The sequence below is a fragment of the Podarcis filfolensis genome (genome assembly GCF_964270895.1).
Source record: "Podarcis filfolensis genome assembly, chromosome: 14".
In the NCBI taxonomy this organism is placed as follows: Eukaryota; Metazoa; Chordata; class Lepidosauria; order Squamata; family Lacertidae; genus Podarcis; species Podarcis filfolensis.
Genome location: NC_139616.1, coordinates 10,526,705 through 10,549,213, shown reverse-complemented (window position 1 = coordinate 10,549,213; position 22,509 = coordinate 10,526,705). Strand labels below are relative to the sequence as shown.

At 43.0% G+C, this 22,509-nt stretch overlaps 1 protein-coding gene across 3 annotated transcripts in view; it reads right to left on the bottom strand.

The window, feature by feature from the left end:
• Positions 1–4,655: 4,655 nt before the first annotated feature.
• GNB5 (G protein subunit beta 5) overlaps positions 4,656–22,509 on the bottom strand; it is a 37,271-nt gene continuing 19,417 nt past the window's right edge. For 2 of the 3 annotated variants that reach the window (XM_083586923.1, XM_083586922.1), the window contains 6 exons: positions 20,997–21,140; positions 18,625–18,716; positions 16,000–16,048; positions 14,645–14,741; positions 9,877–10,043; positions 4,656–9,131 (listed from right to left, as the gene is read on the bottom strand). In XM_083586923.1, the coding sequence (XP_083443049.1) occupies positions 9,120–9,131; positions 9,877–10,043; positions 14,645–14,741; positions 16,000–16,048; positions 18,625–18,716; positions 20,997–21,140 (561 nt within the window). In that variant the 3' untranslated portion in view covers positions 4,656–9,119. The remainder of the gene's footprint in view (positions 9,132–9,876; positions 10,044–14,644; positions 14,742–15,999; positions 16,049–18,624; positions 18,717–20,996; positions 21,141–22,509) is intronic. The other variant, XR_014541687.1, reaches the window with a different exon arrangement.

Sequence of the window (22,509 nt, the reverse complement as noted above, 5' to 3'; positions counted from 1 at the left end):
ATCCAGTCAGCTGGGGGTCTCGGGGAGGGGCGCGCAAGTACCTGGGAGTGTGCCTAATTCTCTTCAGCTGGGGGAGGAGGTTTACTTCTGAGTAGACCTGCCGGTCTTACTTGCAGTGCGGTCGGACCCGATTCCGCCAAGAACAAGGGATGCCGAGGAGCTGTCCTTCAAACGCCACATCCTCAGGGCCTGGGCGTAGCCTGGATTTTTGCTGGGGGGGCAGGACTTAGTTAGGGGGCTCAGGACCGACGTGATTGGTCTGTAAAGTATTTCTATTGTTTTACTTGATGGGGGGCAATTGCCCCCCCCTTTGGCTACACCCATGCCTCAGGGCCAGGATGGGTGCGTCTGATATTTGGCACCTTGACTACTGGGCGTGGGGGGGTTGTTCATAAGCTAAATTATATGCCACCTTTAGCTTCTCATGATCTCAAGGAGGTGTCCATGGTTCTCCTGCCCATTTCATCTTCACAGCAACCCTGTGAGGTAGGTCAGGCTAAGAGGCGGTAACTGGCCAAAGGTCACCCAGTGAGCTTCATGGCCCAGTGGGGATTCGAACCCTGGTCTCCCAGGTCCCAGCCCAACGCTCAAACCATTACACCATACTGGCTCTTATTTCTTGCATTTATTAAATTTATAGACCACTTTCATCTTCCAAGGAGTTTAAAGTGGCGTGAGTGGTTAGGCTAAGAGATGGTGGCTGGCCCAAGGTCACGTTGCAGTGATTAGGGAAGGTAGATCAGTCAATTAAGAAAGCTTTGATCCAGTAAAAAGATGCTCCCAGTTAATCATTTCACTGGCATTTTTTTTAAAAAAACAACTTCTACAGATGTTTATAAAAGCTGCAGGTGGCATGCACCACCAGTGAGAGAAGGGAGTGGACAGTCTCTCTTAGTATACTGTATTTCCAGTGACATTTGGGCCACATCCAAAAACAAAAATCATGTTCTTTCCTCCTCTTTAGGGCTGTTATTTTTCTCATAACAGGGAATGTATGCATATTCTAAACTAATACATTAAATTACTGCAGCGCCTACAATGAGCAGATTAAAGGCCTCACCCACACTGTGCATTTGAAGTTTTCCCCCCAAAGAATCCTGGGGACTGTAGTTCGTTTGGAGTGTTGAGAGTTGCTGGGAGACCCCTATTCCCTCCACGGACAAAGTTCCCTGGGAAGAGGGATGGGTGGTTAAACCACTTTGGGAAAGGTAGCTGTGGGCAGGAGGAAGGGGGGGGTCTCCTGACAATTCTCAGCAACCATTACAGTCCCCAAGATTCTTTAGCAAGAGCTATGACTGTTTAAAGTGGTGTAAGACTGCTTTCAATTTACAGTGCAGATGGGTTTTAAGAGTGCTGTAATCAGGTGATGGCCAACAATATATTGTCTTGACCTAAATAACCTGCCTTCTTAACTCGTTACTCTCCTCCTTTGTCTGAACTGCTCCAGCTGCTGCTGCTGCATTTAAATGTAACATAAGAACAAGATAATCATGGTTTCATAAAGTGATTGGTTACAATTTTTAAATGTTGCTAATGTAATAGTAACATTAATATTTTGTACTTTTGAGCTCTGCTAGGCATGTTGTTTTCTTTCCTGTTGTATTTAACTTGGTTAAATTTTGAGATTGCTTTATACTGTATTTTTATTTTATATTTTGTTTAATATTTTGACTTTATTTTGTACATGGTTTTGATAATTCTTTTGCATTCTATTGGACCTCTACATTGTATATGCAAATAAAAATGAACACTTATATATATATATATATATCAGTAATTATAAAATCCTCATTAAAAGAACATAACAAGATTAAGTGATATATGCTTAGGTAGGCTTGCTGGAACAAAAAAAGTTTTTAGCAGGCACCAAAACAAGACAGTAATTTTGCCTGTCTCATATCAATGGGCAGGGAGTTCCGAAGAGTGGCTGCTGCTGCACTTAAGGATTGATTTATTTCAAGTGCAGGAAGCACATTGTCTGGCACTTCTCCAGATCTAAGTAGTAAAATATGCACATATGGAATGAGGTGATCTTTCGGCTGTTCCCAAGCTGTTGAGGCTTTTTATACTAACAAACAACACCTTGAATCTGACCCAAGAGCATATAGGCAGATGCCACAGATCTCCGAGCCAGGAGTGCCAGCTTGGTCCCACGACCAAGAGTGCATGGCCCTGGCGCCGAAAGTTGTAGGTGCCCAACCCCTTCAGGGGGAATTTTGTGGGTGCTTGGGCACCCAGGGTGCCAGCACCTGTGCTCTGAGCATAGGTGTTCTATGCAGACAGGATCTCACCCCTGTCAATATCTGTGCTGCAGCATTCTGCACTTAAAGAAGGGAAGTCCCACTCGCAGGGCATTGCAGAAATGCAGTCCTGGAATCACCAATGCCTGAACCACTATAGTCAAAGTTATGCCAAATCACTGTTGAGGCTGCGCTCACACACAGACACACAGTACTACAATCTCCAAGTGGAACGACATTCCAGGGGGTTCCAGGTACTTACCCAGGGTTTGTGTTTCCTTTGGGAATGAGGTAAAGACCTGATTTCTGCTGTCTTTTCTTATTTTATTGAATTCATGAACTGCACTTCCAAAATAAATAGAGCAAGGCTGTGGCTGACTCCACCTCCCCCCCTTAAAATTCTTCCTTTTAGCCAGAGCATGGTGGTGTCCAGGCAAAACTCCTGCCTGAAAATTCTCTGGTGACTAGAGTCAAGGGCAGGCAGGCTTTGTGAACTCCTGAGTCCCATCAGTTCCTATCTAGAGTGGTCAATGGTGGGATATGATGGGTATTATAGTCTAACACAGCAGCATCAGGAGGGTGTCCAATTGTCCCAAGGCATCAGTCCTCCAGATATCTGCTACCTTGTGATGCTTATTGCCCAGGAGGGCTTTTCAGAATTTATTTTATTTCATAGTTCACTTTTGTATGCTGCTTTCCCACATAAACATGTCCAGAGCAGCTCACATCACTGAAAAAAAAAACAACACAAACAAACAAACACCAATCAATACATTGCAATAGTGGCAAACATCCCTGAGGAGAAGTCTGTGTCAAGGGACTATGAGGCAGACATGGAGTCCTGGCAACCCAACCTTCTCCATCAAGACAATAGACTGCTCCTTCATGAAATCGGAGATGGATACCAAGCAGCCACCAAGCCCTACAGGTGTAGGCTCGCCCAGCTGCTAGATGCCAGGAGTGCCTGTAAGCAGAATCATTTAAACCAGGCTTCCTCAACCTTGGCCCTCCATATGTTTTTGGCCTACAACTCCCATGATCCCTAGCTAGCAGGACCAGTGGTCAGGGATGATGGGAATTGTAGTCTCAAAAACATCTGGAGGGCCGAGGTTGAGGAAGCCTGATTTAAACAGTGTCCAGAAAGAAAAGAAACCAGTATTTTATTGACCAAAACCAGTACATAATATGAGAAATAAACAGGGAAGTTTTGTCTTTCTTAGTAGTTCAGGCCTAGTCCATAGCAGAGACACATACGACTAACATGCAGTGGAAAAGCTCCTCAGATCTACACAGTCAATAAGAACTTGTGTTACCTCAGCAAGGATCATGCCAATTAACCCATGTTTACTAACTGAATGGCCCCTGTTGTGCCTAGCTGAAAGACTCCCAAGGGCCTGGAGTTCCTGGGGACTGAACCCTAGGCCTTTGATTTCAGGGACACTTATGTGCACCTAGCTTCATGTGGATCCAATCCAGTACAGTGGTACCTTGGTTCTCGAACTTAATCCGTTCCGGAAGTCTGTTCAACTCCCGAAACCGTTTGAAAACCAATGCACGGCTTCCAGTTGGCTGCAGGAGCTTCCTGAACTCAAGCGAAAGGTCGCACCAGACGTTCAGCTTCCGAAAAATGTTCGAAAACCAGAACACTTACTTCCGGGTTTTTGGCATTTTGGAGCTGATTTGTTCTCAACAAGCCGTTTGAGAACCAAGACACCACTGTAGTGGCAAAAACTCATTTTTTTCCAGATAATACATGTACAAGTCACTTCAAGCAACTGTTTCACAAAGCAAGGAATGACTCATTGAACATGGTGCTTGCTGTCTGCAGCTTTTATACTTATATGAGCATGTATTATACTCGTATGAGCATGATTTATTATACGGTGACTGATTCATTAGGAAGAAACTTCTAATCAAACTGTTTAACTGGCTGAGAGTGCATTCCTCAGAGCAAAGTTTCAATGAGGTCAATGACATTTAAGTGTATATACAATGACATGTAAGTGTATATACAAATGTAGCCTAAAAACGTTGCATTTCACTTTCTCTGTGTATCTTTAAAACACACTTGAAGTGCTTTCTTTCCCTCAAAGAATTCTGGGCATTGTAGTTCAGCCGTCACAGAATTCCCAGAAACCCTTAATGAACTACAGTGCCCAGAATTATTTGGAGGGGGACGTGCTTTAAAAATATAAGATGTACACAGTCTTAGTCTAGACTAAGGCAGTGCTGCAATCCTATACGAAGGTATCTGGCAGTAAGCCCTGCTGAACTTGGACTTCCTTCTGTAAGGCGTGCATAGGCTTGTGTTGCACAAGATCCAAAGAAACCTGTCTTCATATTGAGAACACATGGCAAAATAAACAAAACGTTGCATCATCAAAAAACATTCAAAAACAATCAAAGAGCCAAAGATTCTCAATATGTAAAATACAATTTATTATACTGAGGCCATTCGTAACTATCAACACAATATATTCCATTCAAAACTCAAAATATATCATCAATAAATACTGCCTAATCAGAGGGTGCAGTGTGTCGACTTAGTTATTGCACAATGAACTCTTAACGTTTACAGGTTTTTTTATAGTGCATTTTGATTTGTTACAGGCATAAGCACAGAAATCCATTTTCCAAACCAAAACCGTGGGAAGTGATTTGTCAAGGTCTGCAGAAGACTCAATATGTTCCCATGTAACAACAAAATACCAGCTACACTACATATTTGCTTATGCAACTGGAAACCTTCATATCTAGTATAAGTATATTTACATCTCCTTTTTTTCTTATTTAAATATTGTTTTTTTTAAAAAACCAACAACTATGCCCTGTTAGTGAATTTCAGATTGTGGGCTGAACTACCAGCTACCAAAAGCTCAATAATTTAAATCTGGATTGAAGCAATATAATTTACACTTTCTATATTATTACACAGTATCCCTTACAAACAGCTATTATTTGGAGAGCTTTGGTGCTGTCTTAGAGCTGCCCTCACTGCATTCAGTGCAAACATAACTTTTTTCCACTTCCAGGGTAAGTTCTGAAAAAAATAAAATCAGTGCTTTTGAAAATCTGCAGCCTGGTTAATCTTGAACTAGGAAAAAGCCAGTTGTGGAGGGCACCAATTGGCTAGCATCTGTGGCATTACTAACTGCAGAGGCATTTGACTACTGTACTTCTCTGCTTGTATTTTCAGCTCATGAGAGGCACCAGGTTCCTATGCTGCTTTATCAGCTGAATTGGAAGGAGTGAAAGTGGAGTCTCCTTCTTTCTCCCTGCCTCCAGCAGGAAAGTAATGGCATGCAACCTGCTTTTTCCCTGCTCACAACTGATGTTGCTTTTTCAGCATGGAAAGATGCAGGACTGATTTTGAATCAACAAATACTCATTTGTTGATTTTCCCCATCTAGGACTGAGTCTGAGCATTGGTCCACCTAGCTTAAAGGTAAAGGGACCCCTGACCATTAGGTCCAGTCGTGACCGACTCTGGGGTTGTGGCGCTCATCTTGCTTTATTGGCCGAGGGAGCCGGCGTACAGCTTCTGGGTCATGTGGCCAGCATGACTAAGCTGCTTCTGGCAAGCCAGAGCAGCGCACGGAAATGCCCTTTACCTTCCCGCCAGAGCGGTACCTATTTATCTACTTGCACTTTGATGTGCTTTCAAACTGCTAGGTTGGCAGGAGCAGGGACCGAGCAACAGGAGCTCACCCCGTCACGGGAATTCGAACCACCAACCTTCTGACTGGCAAGTCCTAGGCTCTGTGGTTTAACCCACAGCGCCACCCCCATCCCTCCACCTAGCTTAGAGGGGCGTAAACTGTCTGGCTTTCCAGGATTTTAGACAGCCATCTTTCCCAATCCTTCTTGGAGATGCTAGTCTGCATAGAAAGCCTGTACTTTGCAAATAATCTGTGCCTCGTTCTCTGTGTCTTATGAACAAAGCTTCTGTTCATAAATAAGATAGGAACCTTAATTCACCAGTCCCTTTTACAAAAGGCCACATTCACAATGAACTGTAGTTTAGCACGATGTGGATAAGTCTAGCCTCCTTAGGAGCCTGTGTGCATGGCAAGAAGATGGGAGTTTGGGAGCTTTTGTATCTAGTTAAGGTAAAGTTAAACGGATCCCTGACCATTAGGTCCAGTCGTGCCCGACTCTGGGGTTGCGGCGCTCATCTCGCTTTATCGCCCGAGGGAGCTGGCGTACAGCTTCTGGGTCATGTGGCCAGCATGACTAAGCAGCTTCTGGTGAACCAGAGCAGCGCACGGAAATGCCCTTTACCTTCCCACCAGAGCAGTACCTATTTATCTACTTGCACTTTGACGTGCTTTCGAGCTGCTAGGTTGGCAGGAGCAGGGACCGAGCAACGGGAGCTCACTCCGTTGCAGGGATTCGAACCGCCAACCTTCTGATCAGCAAGTCCTAGGCTCTGTGGTTTAACCCACAGCACCACCTGCGTCCTAGTTAGCTGCATCTAGTTAGTTGTATCAAGTTAGCTGTAGCTAATTGTGATTTGTATGTTTTTTTGAGCAGCAAAATGTGGTTCATACTAAACTTCATACCTAGTTTCAGATAAGCTCAATGTCAAACCATAGTTTCTGAAGCACACATGCTAAAATTAACTATAGTTAAGTGTTCATCAAAGTTCTGAAAGAGAAGAGGGAAAGGAGGTGTAGCAGAACTCAAGAGGTCAGACTTGTTCATGGTGTGTAGGGATGAGAAGGTTGTGGCCCTCGAAAATGTTTTTGGGCTGCAACTCCCATCAAGCCCAGTCAGGGATGTTAGGAGTTGTAGTCCAACACCTGGAAGGCCACAATGTCCAAATACAGCCACTCTAATGACCAGGTAGGGTGCTCAAATTCTAACTAGGTTGGTGTGCATACCCTTTAGGGAATCTTGCTTGCCAACCAATCATTCATATCCACGTGTTGTGTAAAAGCTTACATTTCTCCAATAACTATTTGCCGATGACTCTAGTGCCGTCGACTCATAAATGGGTTTAGTAAGTACCTAGCATTTAGCATCTTTATAATGAACATAAAATCCCTCCAATTACAGAATGCAAACTTTCCAAGGAAACACATGACTAGCATTTCACAAGCATATACATGAAAACTACTTTTCATTTCAATTTTGCTGCACGCTTAAAAGTTGTTGCAGTTCAGAACACAAATATTATATTGCTGCATCTATAAACAGTTAAAAAAGAGACGGAAAGGATTCTTCTTACAAAAAAATACACTTTTATATAACACCCATTATCTTCAACAGGAAATTTTGTGGCTTGGTAGGATCGGATCCTGGAAATAGCTAACTTAAATGCAAACTTACTTTATTTTTAAAGTGACTGAGTTGAGCAAAGCAGTAAAGTGTAGTGCCAAAGTATCGCTTTCGAATTTCTCAACCATGGTGAAAGAGATTGGGGAAATGGCACGTCTGCATTTGGTGTAAGTTTCTGAAGGATCTGGCCCAATTTTCGTACCCTTTTAGTAACAACCAGCTGATACTGAGCATAGCTGTCAACTTTTCCCTTTTCTTGCGAGGAATCCTATTCAGAATAAGGGAATTTCCCTTTAAAAAAGGGAAACGGTTGACAGCTGTGATACTGAGTGCAATCCACACCCAACAGAAACAAACGGCCTAAGAAAACCCATTGATTTTTAAATTAGTCTGAATTGCAGTAGTGTTTTTCTTTTTAAAAAAGCTTCACAATCAATACGCAACCAAGGAATGTTTCAAGAGTCAGGGCTCATTTAGTTGCTCCATATAAACTGACAGTCTGGAAGGGTGACAAAATGTGCTTCTTCTTCACAATTGTTTGGAGCAGGGATGGGTCTCCTGTGAGACTCTAGACTGGTGTTTCCCAAACTTGAGTCTCCAGTGCTGTTGGACAACAAGTCCCATCGTCCCTAGCTAGCAGGACCAGTGGTCAGGGATGATGGGAACTGTAGTCCGAAAACAACTGGAGACCCAACTTTGGTAAACCCTGCTCTAGACACTGCTGGATTCCAAATCCCATCAGCCCCAGCCAGCATAGGCAATGATCAGGATGATGGGGGTTGTTGTCCAGCCACACCTGCTGGGCCACAGGTTCCTCATCCCTGGTGTGAAGTCTTATATGAAAGAGGGCAGGTTGTGTCATATCATGACCTGCCCACGCACTCTTCTCACATCACAATAACACTCTCCCATTTTATTTTCACAACAACTCTGTCAGGTAGGGTAGATTGAAAGATAATGTATGGCCACAGCTCACCCAGAAATTCCTGGCTAAAGGGGGGGGGGGATTTGGGCCTAGTTTGACATACACCCTGGTGTGAGATCTTCTTATTATGGAAAACCCAGAAGGACAGGGAGAGGAAGGGCCAATCCTTCACATTTCCCCCTTAGTGGCTTCTATGGAACAAGAGAATGAACTCTCAGATACTCTGGTTTCCTTTCCAAGTTGACTTCAGGAAGAAATGCAATTACACCCAAGTGCTAGATACATAATGTGCAATGCAATACTAAATTCTGTTCCAACAGTTATTTTGACAGAGGTCTGGCTCGGAGAATTATTAAACCATTTCTTAAAAAAAAAAAATGGTAGTTTCAAAAACAGAAGTAAAAACAGCTTATTATTATTATTATTATACCACACATAGATTTCCCCACCCCACCCCCACTGTATGATAAAAGTATATTACCTTTTCTAACCAATAGTGAGTGTTTCTGGCCAACAACGTGATAAAACACTGACAACGTTGCATTCAATCTTTCAATTATCACCCTGTTGCATTTCCTTTTGTTATTGTAGCTTTTTCTTTTTCCGATCTGAGGTGTTCATTTCCCCCCCATCCCATTACAATTTTAACACGTATCTGCCAACAGCACTGGGGGTTAAGCCCAGATCTAGAGAGAGAGAGAAAGAGAGAGAGAAGTCAAATGATGATGAGCATCAAAAAAAGGTTAGTTGCGGTTTTCTAAAACAACCAGCTTATGTTACAACAGGAACGGCAATGCTTCTCTTAGGTTCATTCATATAGCCACTTAAGGATGCTGTTGTTGGGAAAACTTTGGCCTTCCAGATATGGCTGAAATATAATTCCCATCAGCCCCAGCAAGCATGGCCAATGGCCAGCGATGATGGGAGTTGTAGTTTAGCATCACCCGCAGGCCAAGGGTTCACAGCAGCCTCCAACAGAGGAGAGTCTACCATCTCTCGTGGGAGTCTGGTTTTTATTACTATTAATTTAAATAGTGTATTTCTGGATCTATTAGAAAACTTTCTGCAGTGTCTGCATATAGAAGCTTCTTAGAAACTGGGCGTCTAGCGTTGCTCTGCAACTGATTACCAGCAACAATTGAGGCAGGTGACTAATGTTAAAGTGTTTAGGTGCTTACCAAAGACATTTTTGTTTAAGAAGGATTTCCCTGAGATGTGACCAAGTTATTTATGGAACAAGTACATAACTGAATAAATTTTTTAAAACAGATTTTCAAAACCTGTATTTCTCTTGTTCTCTGATCCAGTGACTTTACACTACAAAGCTGGCTATAAAATGCATTTTATTTAATCATACTATTTCTGCATTAATCATAGGAAATGCTGATTCTGGGGAAAGAGGAAGGAAGCGGAAGAACGAAGAGCCCTTACTCTTAGAGTGTGATCCCAGGATCCTGAGCAGAAGGCCGTCCCGTCAGGCGAAACCCTCAAAGTGCTAACTCGATTCTCATGGCCAAACAGGATAGAAACACGAGCCCCTTTCAGAACATCCCACACGTTTATGGTGTAGTCATTGTAGCCAGCAAACAGTAAGCGACCTGCAGAAGGAATTCATAAAGAATGATGGCATTACATGAACAACCACATTTCCAGGGCTTATACAATGGTACCTTGGTTTTCAAACACCTCCATAGTCAAACGTTTCAGAACTCGAAAGCCAAAAACCTGGAAGTAAAAGCCTCGGTTTTTGAATGCATCTCAGAAGTAAAAAAGGAAACGCAGCTTCCATTTTGAGTTTTCTGAACTGAGGCTTCCATTTTGAGGCTTCCACTTTCAGTTTTCGAACATTTCAGAACTCAAACGGACTTCCAGAATGGATTATGTTAGAAAACCAAGGTACCACTGTTCCCTGATTTTTAGCAAATAATGTTTCAAAGGAAGGGCACAGACAATGGCCAAATCCTCACATCTTGGTCAGCTAGTGGTTCCCCAACTTTTTCTTTCTTTTCTGGACCACTTAATGATTTTTCTGCTTGTTGCGCAGCAACTGAAATCCACTGTGCATCTGCATGTATTATTATTATTATTATTATTATTATTATTATTATTATTATTATTATATTTATACCCTGCCCTTCCCGGTTCAAAAACCAGGCTCAGGGCGGCTAACAACAAATTTAAAACACTTAATTGATGCAACAAAAAAACAGCATAAAATACAATATAAAACATGAATAACAATAAATTCAGAATTCAAAAATCATTTTGGGGGGAAATCCATCCAATAAACATTATTGGATGGATGGCTAAATTAGTCCTATTTGGGCCAGCGAGGAGACCAGGGGAGAAATAGCTGTGGGATCCCAGAGCGGGTAATCTTCATAAAAAGGGGAGGGGAGGGAAGGAAGGAGAATAAAAGATCAGGCTAAGTTCAAATTGAAAGCCAGGCGGAATAGCTCTGTCTTATGGCTTCTTTTGTTTCTTATATATTGTATTTTATTGCAAGCCATAGAATTCAAATCGTAATACAATAAAATACAGCGTATGCAAAAAAAATAAGCAATTAACATACAACTGAAAGTCAATATGAACATTTAACGTAAAGGATGCGCCATCTTCTGCCTCCATCCACAAATCCACAGACATCCTGCAGACCAGCTGAATGATGTTCTACTCCTCTTAGATCTCACTGCTAGGAAACAAACCATGACCCCCAGCTGAACCGGGATCATGGTTTTGTTTTGCTCCAGCAATTGATAAGCCCAGATCAAAACGTGGCTACAAAAAGTGGTTTGTTGGAACAAAATGAACTACAAGCCCTGGTTTAGATACAATGCAAAACCATGTATCATGGGCTGTTTTCTGGGGAGGAACAAAGGGCACAAATTACTTGTTATTATGGCTAGTGAACCTAGTTTATGGCTTAATGTGGTGTGCAAGCAAGGATACGGGTGGTTAAAAAAATTATAACAATAACACAAAAACAGATTCAAAGGCAGCCACAAAACACACTAACCATCTACTATGCAATGGTCTGAGGACTTTTAACTGTCCCTGCTACAAATGAAGGTATTTCTTAAAAATGCAAGCTTCATCAAGATATCTGTTCAGGATATTTGAATGGTGTATCAACTTAGATATTTAAAATGAGATGGATGTTTGATGGATAATGTACTATTAATGTGAGCTGCTGTTTCCTTTTTCCTCTCCCCCATTTCTTTCTTTCTTTCTTTCTTTTTGTTTCTTTTTTTTGTTGATAATTTGCTATATATAAAAAAAAATTAAAAAAAGAAAAAGAGGCAAAACGAAACTTTCATATGCAACCCACTGGGGACAGAAACTACTGTTCTCACATAAAACTGGGACTAAAAATGGGTATCATACTGGTTGAGGAGGGGTGTAGATTTAGAAATATTTGAGGTCCAGTTGTATGTGAAATAGACTTGGTTTTAATGACCCCCCCCTTTTTTTGAACTGTGTTTATTTTTATAAAGTAAGAGTACTGGTCAGGTGAGTTTACACTGAATAACGTGGGGAGTTTTTGTAGTTGTTTTTTAAAAAAATTATATAGCATTTGTATATTGACTGATGAATTCAGGCTGCTGAGCTTTGCATTAGAAATTGTAATAATAACATTTTGTGTGTGTTTTAAAAAAAAGCAGTAACTAAAATTAAGAATTGAACAGCGTTGCCAAGTCATGATTTCAAGTGTTACGGAGTCTTCCTTCCCCACCCATTTCTGAGGAAGGAAAGAGCTCGGCCGCTGGCCTCCGACGCATCAGCCTTCCTTTCAAACAATCACTGATGCGGACTAGGCAAAGGAACATCAAGGAAATGACAGTTTCACAATGCTGCAGCCAGACTCCTCAATTTCAGGGGATGAGGGCAAGGGCTGTGAAGCAGAAGGGAAGGCGTGCAGGGCCTGAGTTTGAGAAGGCAGCACTGCCATCCTCTGACCTGGGAGGACTCGGCTGCAGATGACTTAGAAAGACCTGAGGCTCCTCTGCTCCACTGCAGAAGACGACTACTGGCACTTTAAAGCAGAGCAGCATCTTGTAGCACAGATGGTGCTGACCTTGAAAGCCCTAAACGTCCAGTATACCTGAAGGAGTGTCTCCACCTCCATCGTTTAGCCCGGACACTGAGGTCCAGCCCCGAGGGCCTTCTGACGGTTGCCTCCCTACGAGAAGTGAGGTTACAGAAAACCAGGCAGAGGGCCTTCTCGGTAGTGGCGCCCGCCCTGTGGAACACCCTCCCATCAAATGGCCCTTCAGATGTCTTCTAAAAGTCAGACAGTTGTCTGACTTTTAGAAGACATCTGAAGGCAGCCCTGTTTAGGGAAATTTTTAATGTTTGATGTTTTATGGATGTTTAGTGTTCTGTTGGGAGCCGTCCAGAGTGGCTGGGGAAACCCAGCCAGATGGGCAGGGTATAAATACAGTGGTACCTCAAGTTACAGATGCTTCAGGTTACAGACTCCGCTAACCCAGAAATAGTACCTCAGGTTAAGAACTTTGCTTCAGGATGAGAACAGAAATTGCGCAGCGGCAGAGGGAGGCCCCATTAGCTAAAGTGGTACCTCAGGTTAAGAACAGTTTCAGGTTAAGAACGGACCTCCGGAACGAATTAAGTTCTTAACCCGAGGTACCGCTGTACCCTATTTTTCCGTCTATAAGTCACCCCATGTATAAGATGCCCCTTATTTCTGGGGACTCAGATTTAAGAAAATGGGGGGAGATGGCCCAGAGTATAAGAGGCCCCCTAATTTTTGACATTATTTTTTAGGGGAGAAACCTAGTCTTATACAAAATATGGTAATAAATAATAAATTGTTGTTATTGTTATAGTTATTTTGTTGTTGTTATTGTTGTTGTTGTTGTTGTTGTTGTTGTTGTTGTTGTTATAGTTATTATTACTATTAGGCTGCACTTCTGCTGCTCTGAGGTCTCCATTTCAGCTTGTTCCTTGCTGCAGCAACTTCCAACCCAGCCTGAACCCTGCTTTGCCTTGCAGCCATCCACCCTGAAACTTGTTCCGTCCTGCCTTGGGTTAACGCCCTGGGCTGGGACCTGCTGCACAGCAGATGGGAGTCTCCTCCTTCACTAGCAAGAGCCAAGATGTTGTCCACACGACAAGCGTGCAAAACATTTCTGCCTCTTCCAAGAAAGGGAATGAGCTTTTGCATAACAGACCAAGGAAGTGGAACGCAAATAGCAATGGGCGCCCAGGATGTTCTGTGGAAAAAGAGAGTATGCCTTGCTCATACAGCCACCAGCAGCAGATGGTGTGAAAATTTGCTGGCATGTGCAACTGCCCTTCATCACTCAAAGTGCATGTTGCGCAACTACACTTGTCGTGCTGTTAGAAAACAAGTAACAAGTTGCCTGCTGCACAACATTGTACATAGTTCCTCAAGGTTTGAGCTAATGTCAACATATTTAGAAAAGCCACGCTAATTCCAGAAAGTGTCCTCATCGCAACAATATATTTTAATAAAATGATGCCCAACTAATTGGAGACACCCAAAGTGTTGCTGCTGTTTTTAGATCGAACCTTTCAAAAATCAACCAATCCAACTGATTCCAATCAGTGAAATGTTGCAGCTCAAGCTATAACCAATTTTCCTCAGCCAAGAGGGATACAGCAGCTAAAGCAACACCTTCCCAAAAGCATGTAGTGGAGTCAAAGAACTGTTTTCATGAAAGATGAGCTACCAGCCCTAGCCTCAAAACCAAAGCTCAAGAGCAGCCACTTGAAGACTGCAGGGCCTGCAACGATTCAGCAGTTTTACAAGTTTATTTCACCAGCTAAGGGGACTTCCAGGCAACCTGTTCATTGAGCATCCTTCCTGATATATTTGCAGGGAGATTAGACAACGCTGGCTATTCAATGAGCCATCCTGATTTGCCTGCAGATGCACCAAAGCAAGCGTTTTGTCAGACTTTCTACTTTCCTTATTGCAATAAATTTGATCTTTTGGGGAAGTGGGTTTGCTGCACAAAAGCTCCCAACTAACTATAATTGAGCAACCTGAATTTGCCAGTATGTGAATTAATCCCACAGGCAGAGTAGCCACAGTCTGCAAGTGCCCTCGGTTCTGTAGCTGTGACAACAATCGAAGCCACATTGAAAAGAGATTATAGAACAGCTCTTCCCGCCTGCCCCCCAAAAGAAAAGTGTGTCAGAATTCATGTCTCACCACTAAGGGAAAAGTCCACACTGGATGCCCCGAAGATGATGCTCTCTTTGGAATAAATGGCCACTTCTCTGTCTGCCCGCAGGTCATATAAACGACACTGGAAAGAAAGGAGAAACAGTATCTGTGCTCAGGCAAAGGCCAATATGCACAAGCTGATTTTTGATAAGATTGACAGATACCAACAGGACAAAACTCTCTCTCCCATCCCACCCACGAAGGCAAACTTGGACCAGTAGCTGGTCCAGCCCACCTGTCAATCACCTGACATCATTACAGCAGATGTCCAACCTTGTTTAAGCCTGTGGGCGTTGGGGGAAGACACAATATCTGGCCTGCCATGATGTCAAGACAAGTCACTGTTGCTTTGGGATGCTGGGGAAGACAAAAGTTGAGCTCTCTGCTCAGCCAGAAAACGCACTGGGTGGTCTTGGGCAGATTTCTCTCTGCTCAGCTACATCGCAGGGCTGCAGTGAGGTTCAAATGAGATGCGGATGTATTTGTAGTCCCCTACTGAGCCTTTAGAATAGGCCTTGGCGGAAATCTAAATTGGCTGCAGAGCAATGCCAAGTTCCCCCCCCTCCATTCTTCTAACCCTCCCATGCGCTCTTCTGAGCATTAAGAACCACTTTTCTGCCACAGTGCAGACCCTTTCACACTTGCCAGTCTGCTGAGCGAATGCATTATGCCTCTGATGAGCCGTGCTGTGCTATACTATACGACATATAGCTATGCTATAGAACATGCATTCATACCTTCACGTGGCATAAGAAAACTGTCTTGCATAGACCTGCATTATACCTATTATGTAGACCTGTGATTAGCTATGCATCCATATGACACAATAAACACTCTGGGGAAAGCCTCAAGGTTAAAGGTTTTGCGGTTGTTTTGAACCTTGCCAAACCAAAATATTCTAAGTGCCTTTAAAATAGTTCACTGTGGAAGAGGCCCTTGGTGTCCAACAATATATCTTCAAGTGACCCAGTTTTAACCTCTTTATGCCTGAAATCACAATGGTCACTTATCCCTAAGTGGAAAAGCCAATGGGCTCAATTATGTATCAGCCTTGCCCCCTGCAGCTAGTTCAGGTTGCCACACCTACAGATGGGCACCTTATGGTTCCATCTTACACTTCCTAGATACCACATCCTCTTTGCAGGGTGCAGAGAGCGCATTTGTACATTTTTAAAGGGCTGCAACTCATCTGGAGACCACCAAGTATTAGGTGAGTATAGAATGTACAAAATCAACAAGCCATAATAAAATACTGAATGGCCAGGGTGATTTGAGGATCATGCTCTCAGCCCTCATTTGGGAAACGGCCAGGCTTTCGAAGATGAAATAGGGCAACGTACTGTGGCGTCATCTGAGCCAGAGGCAAAGGCATCTCCACTTGGGTAGTACCTATGCAGAGAACAGAAAGTGTGTTGCGTTAGAAATATAGGAATTAAAGATAATGTTTTCCCAACTCTTATTTGTTTTCTATATGCTGCATACAGGAACGTTACAGATATCCAGTAGCAGGTAAGTAAAACAAGGAACACATAGAGGTAAATGAGGCAGCAGTGGTAATCCAATATCTAAAAGCAGAAATTAGTAACACCAAAATTTGCCCACTCACCCCCTCCCCTAGAGTTCACCTGGATAGGTTGGAGTTGTGGTGGAACTGCCACAGTTAAATTGATCAAGACTTGAGAATTAGAACACTGAATTATCACTTTCTGCAGTTATCTTACAAGTAAAAGTTGATCATGGCCCCAAAATTTATGAATGCAGCTCTGACAGATTTCACTGCCCACCTGGCACATGCAATTGTAGAGGGTCTCAAAGCAGGTGCCAGGTCAGCTCAGACACCTGTAACACCCACCCACCCCAATGCAAACAGCTTTCATTTTTGCATAATGAATAAAGTTTCAAACTGTTTCTTCTAATTTTGGTAAAGAGAAACAGCCAATGTTGACAGCAAGCTCTGGCTCTTCACATATGCAAAACCAGAATTTTTGAGCCAGAACCCACAGTCTTTTCAAGCAAAGAAAAATGTAACATCTCATTTTCTCCCCCAAAGACACATACCAGAAAGCATACATTAACTAGTAATTTAGTATTGATAACATGTCTATGTAACACCTCTCCAGTTTTTTTAAAAAAAATTGCAATTGTTAGTATTTATCTATTTACATTATCTGTTGCAAAATTATTTCACTTGGATGATACAGTGCAAGTTCAATCAAAATGATTGCAAATCATTGCATTAATTGTAATCAAGCTTGTAAATGAAAAAGAGAGGCAATAGAAAATGAAAATGAAAAGAGAGGCAATAGAAAAATGCACGGTACCTTACTTTTATAAAAGACTATAAAAAGGGAAATTGCTAATATTAAGACAGGGTTTTCTTTACAGAAAATCCTCTGCTCATATGATAGTGGATCTGGTAAGCCATGATAATTTTATAAGTGATTAGTACTGCTATAAACCATAATTATGACAAGCTTGCTATAAAAATATCGTCAATGTCATGATGCAATGTGATGATGCACTAATTCTGTATTTCCTGCCTGAACCCCTGGAGAGCGACTGCCTGTCTGGTGCTGACTCTGCATAAGACAGCTCCCCATGTTCCACTTTACATTAATTCCTGCTACATAAATAAAGCAACTCTGTGTGGCTCATAAGAAAACATTTTGAGCAGACAGCCGGACTGGAAAACAAGTACAGTGCTACCCCACAAGACGAATGCCTCGCAAGACGGAAAACCCGCTAGACGAAAGAGTTTTCCGTTTTGGAGGTGCTTCGCAAAACGAATCTCCTATGGGCTTGCTTCGCAAGACGAAAATGTCTTGCGAGTTCCTGCGGGTTTTTTTTCCTTCCCCCCCCCCTTTTTCTAAGCCGCTAAGCCGCTTATCCGCTAAGCCGCTAAAAGCCGCTAATAGCGCTAATCCGCTAATCCGTCAATGGGCTTGCTTCGCAAGACGAAAAAACCGCTAGACGAAGAGACTTGCAGAACGGATTCTTTTCGTCTTGCGAGGCACCACTGTACATTTAAAGCAAAGTCTATGACTTCTAAAGTTGTTGTTGTTTAGTCGTTTAGTCGTGTCCGACTCTTCGTGACCCCATGGACCAGAGCACGCCAGGCACTCCTGTCTTCCACTGCCTCCTGCAGCTTGGTCAAACTCATGCTGGTAGCTTCGAGAACACTGTCCAACCATGTCATCCTCTGTCGTCCCCTTCTCCTTGTGCCCTCCATCTTTCCCAACATCAGGGTCTTTTCCAGGGAGTCTTCTCTTCTCATGAGGTGGCCAAAGTATTGGAGCCTCAGCTTCAGGATCTGTCCTTCCAATGAGCACTCAGGACTGATTTCCTTCAGAATGGATAGGTTTGATCTTCTTGCAGTCCATGGGACTCTCAAGAGTCTCCTCCAACACCATCATTCAAAAGCATCAATTCTTCGGCGATCAGCCTTCTTTATGGTCCAGCTCTCACTTCCATAAATCACTAATGGGAAAACCATGGCTTTCACTATACGGACCTTGGTTGGCAAGGTGATGTCTCTACTTCAAAAGTACAGAGGTGCAAACTAGGGAGTGCTGAGAAAGAGTTTTAATCTGCCATGTAATTAATTAATTGCCAAAGCCTGCAAAATGCAACAATCCTGTAATCAAAAACCAGTTCTCTTTGGATTTTCTCTTGGCCGTGCAGGATTGTGACAAAGGGATAGGAATGGCTCCGCCCATGAGGTCACTGTAGCGGGGGCCTTCCACCCGCCAGGCTACCCCTGCTATTGGCAAGCAAAGGTTTGTTCCGCAGGGCCAGTGCTGTTCCTTCATTGGCTAGAGACGCTGGTAGCTTTGATAGGCGGAGAGGAAAGCTGACCCTCCCACTTTCCCCCTTGTACATTATCCTTACAGGTATTTTGCTAGTCAGCACTAACGAACCATTTTTCGATGCAATCACATGAATGTGTGGTAACAGGACCTACTGACCTGACGCTATTGATATCCGATTCGTGGGTTTCAAATGACTGAATGCATTGGCCAGTCCTCATGTCCCAAACCATGGCTTTTTTATCACACCCCTAAAAAAGAAAAGTCAATAAAGATTCGGTTATATCCTCAATAAGAATCAACGCAGATCGAGTGGCTTATGGAACCAATGGTGGTTTTTATGATGCTGTTTACTGTTTAATCATCAGGTTTATTTTGAAGGTCTGTTGCGATTTATAGTTTTATTTGCCAGTTGTCTTCAGTCTCAATTTCATCACAGAAAGGTGAAAAATGAAATACCCCCCTCATATACCGAGCCTAAGGCAAACTGCGGAAATATCAATGGTTCTCTGCACAGGGATTTAATTTTTTAAAAAATGACTGAACTCACAGGTGGAGAATACTTTTATTTTCATGTATCTTTATTATTTGTAAAAGGAAACTTTGTACGAGTCAATACTTTATTGTCCCTTGGAAGCTGCACTGTATCTTTGTCCTTTTGTCCTTTGTCCCTTTATAATTTGCATTTTTTATTCTTTGTTTTCTCTCATTTTGTTTTGCTTGCATTTTTTTAAAAAACCAAATCAATAAATATATTTTTAAACAGTGGGGATGGTTCTGTGAAGAGTTTTCCTACTTCTGCAATTTTTGCCACTAGAATATGAAGATCAATATGGTGCTGGCTTCCTTCCACATTCCAAGGGCATTCCAGAAAGTGCTGAGCTGCTTTCAGACCTGTTTTATGCCAAATATCAAATTATTTCAACAAGAAGAACTGCTATGCAACACCCCTCGCCAAGAGGGGTGAGATTAACCACAGGTCTTTTTCACCACCCCAGATGATCTCTGCTATTTTTCTAAATCACTGATGGAGAACCCGTCCCACGGGCCTCAGAGTTTGACTTGCCAACAATCCGCAAGCCTTCCACAACAATGGAGCATGCTCAGAACACACTGGGCAGTTCTTGAAGTTTTATTCCCTCCTCTCCTTACCCCGCTGAGGACTGTTTGTACTTCTGCAAACCTTAGGATTCATTCGAGCCTGATGATATTTCCATGTTGTGCCTGGGTGGTACTGTTTTGGGTACATAAGTATACACACCTGCCGTTGATCTTTGGCAAGAGAAGAAACACTGGAGGTTTCCTCTGCGAGAATCACGCAGAGGGTAATTTTCTTCTGGAGGAAGCTGGGATGAGAAGATGCCACCATCACTGCCTCTGCCCCCGCCCAATCCACTAACCTCAGTTTTTTAATTGAGTGCCATTAATATGCTGGCATCTTTCCTTTTCAGTTACTACAAAGGAGGTGCAGAGATTATCTGGGTGCAGAGATGGACTGGGTATGTGCTAACCAAAGGCTTAATCCAGACAAACCGATTCAGGGAGGACATATAACTTGCTCTGAATTTCTGCATTTGCCCAGCTTGATTGGGGCTCGAGTTGTGCCATCCTGAAGAAGGGTGGAACGAGTCACAAGTTATATGGACCCTGTTCAGCTGCAGATTAGTCTACTGCAATGCATTCCGTGTGGGGCTGCTATTGGAGAGCACTCCGAAACTGAAGTTGGTACAAAATGCAGCAGACATAACGCTTTGGTCTATCTTCTTTTTGGATCATATTATGCCAAGCCTGTCCCATCTGCACTAGCTTCCCATTTGCTCTGGGGCCCAATTCAAGACGAATTGGGTCTTGAAGAGTCCTCAATAGCTTGGGACTAGGATGTCTGAAGAACCGCCCATCAACCGCACCCATCCTTGGAAGCCCTGCTGGGCTGCCAAGGGAGCTGCAGCTGGGGGTCACATGACACACCCCAGTGGTTGAAATTTGGGGTTTGACTGGCTCCTTCCATTGACGGGTTTTTGGTGGACAGTCAAAAGGTTCTCCATTTCACCAGCCTTTTCCTGTTTTTTGTTTTTTGTTTTTTTTTTTGCTATATGTTGACGTTGCTGACAGTGTCAGTTTTGAGGTTCTATTCTGTGTGTTGTTAAGAGTGGTTTTACTGTTCCTAAATTTGTATTGTATCAGGATTGTGTTTTCCTTGTGTGCCTTTATGGGGGCTGAAAAGTAGTAGATAAAAGTTTCTATAAAAGAAATAATATTTGATTGTGAGAAGCAGCAGACACAGCTCCTAGGATTAACCGCCAACACAGCCCTGCTTTCAGTAAGCCATGAGAAGGGCTATATTCTCCTGAATCTCATTCTGCATTAGTGCAGCTGGGGAGACAACAGCAATGCCTGCTTCAATCAGGAGAAAGGGCACTTAGCAAAATATTACAAAATACTCTCTTCCACTTGGAGAGATTTTCATTTGCTTCGTGTCTCCCCCTGCAATTCCCTCCCTCCATCCTGCATAAAGATTAATCTGCTTTTACCCCTGACACAAACGTGTTCCCTGTCTCTGAAGGAGCAAGGTCCAGGCACAAGACATCTGCTCCGTGGCCGTGAAAACTCTGGAGAAGCTGCCCGCTTTCAACGTCCCAGAGAGCACAGGTGCCATCTCCACTAGCAGTCAAGATCTTTAGGAGAGAAGGGGGAAACAAAAGAAAACAACTGTTATTAAAAAGAAAGAAAGACACGATTTGTCAAAGGTTTGTCTCCACTGATTCATGTTAAAGTTGGATTCTTTGTTTCACATTTTCACGGGTGCATCTGAGTCATTTCCCTTTCTATTCTCATTCATTTGACTCACAGTTTCACGCTAAAGCAGCAGTTTGTGTTAAAAGTCTGGTCTTTAGCTGGTGGGGTGGGAGCCACCAGTAGGGGGCGCCATGACTAAGGCAGTTGGCACCACTGATACCACTACAATTTTCCTCTCTTCGTTTTTAAAAAGGTAAAGGTAATGGACCCCTGATAGTTAAATCCAGTCGCGACTGACTCTGGCTTTGCGGCGCTCATCTCACTTTACTGGCCGAGGGAGCCGATGTTTGTCCGCAGACAGTTTTTCCGAGTCATGTGGCCAGCATGACTAAGCCGCTTCTGGCGAAACCAGAGCAGTACACGGAAACGCCGTTTACCTTCCTGCCGGAGTGGTACCTATTTATCTACTTGCACTTGGAAGTGCTTTCGAACTGCTAGGTTGGCAGGAGCTGGGACAGAGCAACGGGAACTCACCCCGACCTTCCGATCAGCAAGCCCTAGGCTCAGTGGTTTAGACCACAGTGCCACCCGCGTCCCTTAGTTTTTTAAACTACCTTAGTTAAAAAGGTAGTTGTTGTTTTTTAATGGTCTTTGCTTTTTTGCTTTTTTTAATAGCATGGAAAAATTATATGAAGAGTATTTAACAGCTGTAGCATGCCACAGCTTTGCTAAACACTGGATTGGTTGCCCAGCTATTCCTTTAGGAAACAGGCCTAGGCTCACCTCCTAATAACTGATAGATGGTAACTTCAAACCTAACTTTGATTGAATTTTCTCTTGTTAGCGGAGCTTGCCATGCTACCAAGGGGGTTAGGGGAATTGTCACCTGATATCAGGCCCTTGACAAGTGGACACGGTGTTCGGGAACCCAGATCATTTCCTCCAACTCTGCTTCACAGAAAGCAAACCTGCTCCAAATAATTTACAATCTAAGAACATGGGAGATGCGGAGAAAAGTGGTATGAGAAGGAAAGAATATGGGATTGCTCTAATTTCACACATGGGAAACGTCTGTGTGATTCTGGAACGCCTGGTATTATTTCAAGGCGAAATAGGAATTTCTGGTATTCACACTTTTAATAATAAAATATTTTGTGGCTTTAAAAGGCGAGGCTGAGGTTATCAGCTGAATATTTACTCTTTTTTGTTTTCAAAACGTTTGCTTCCAAATAACTCATTACTATGGAAATGTCCTGTATGGCGCTCAGATAAAAATATTTATTTGGCTGACTACTATCTCCCCCTTTT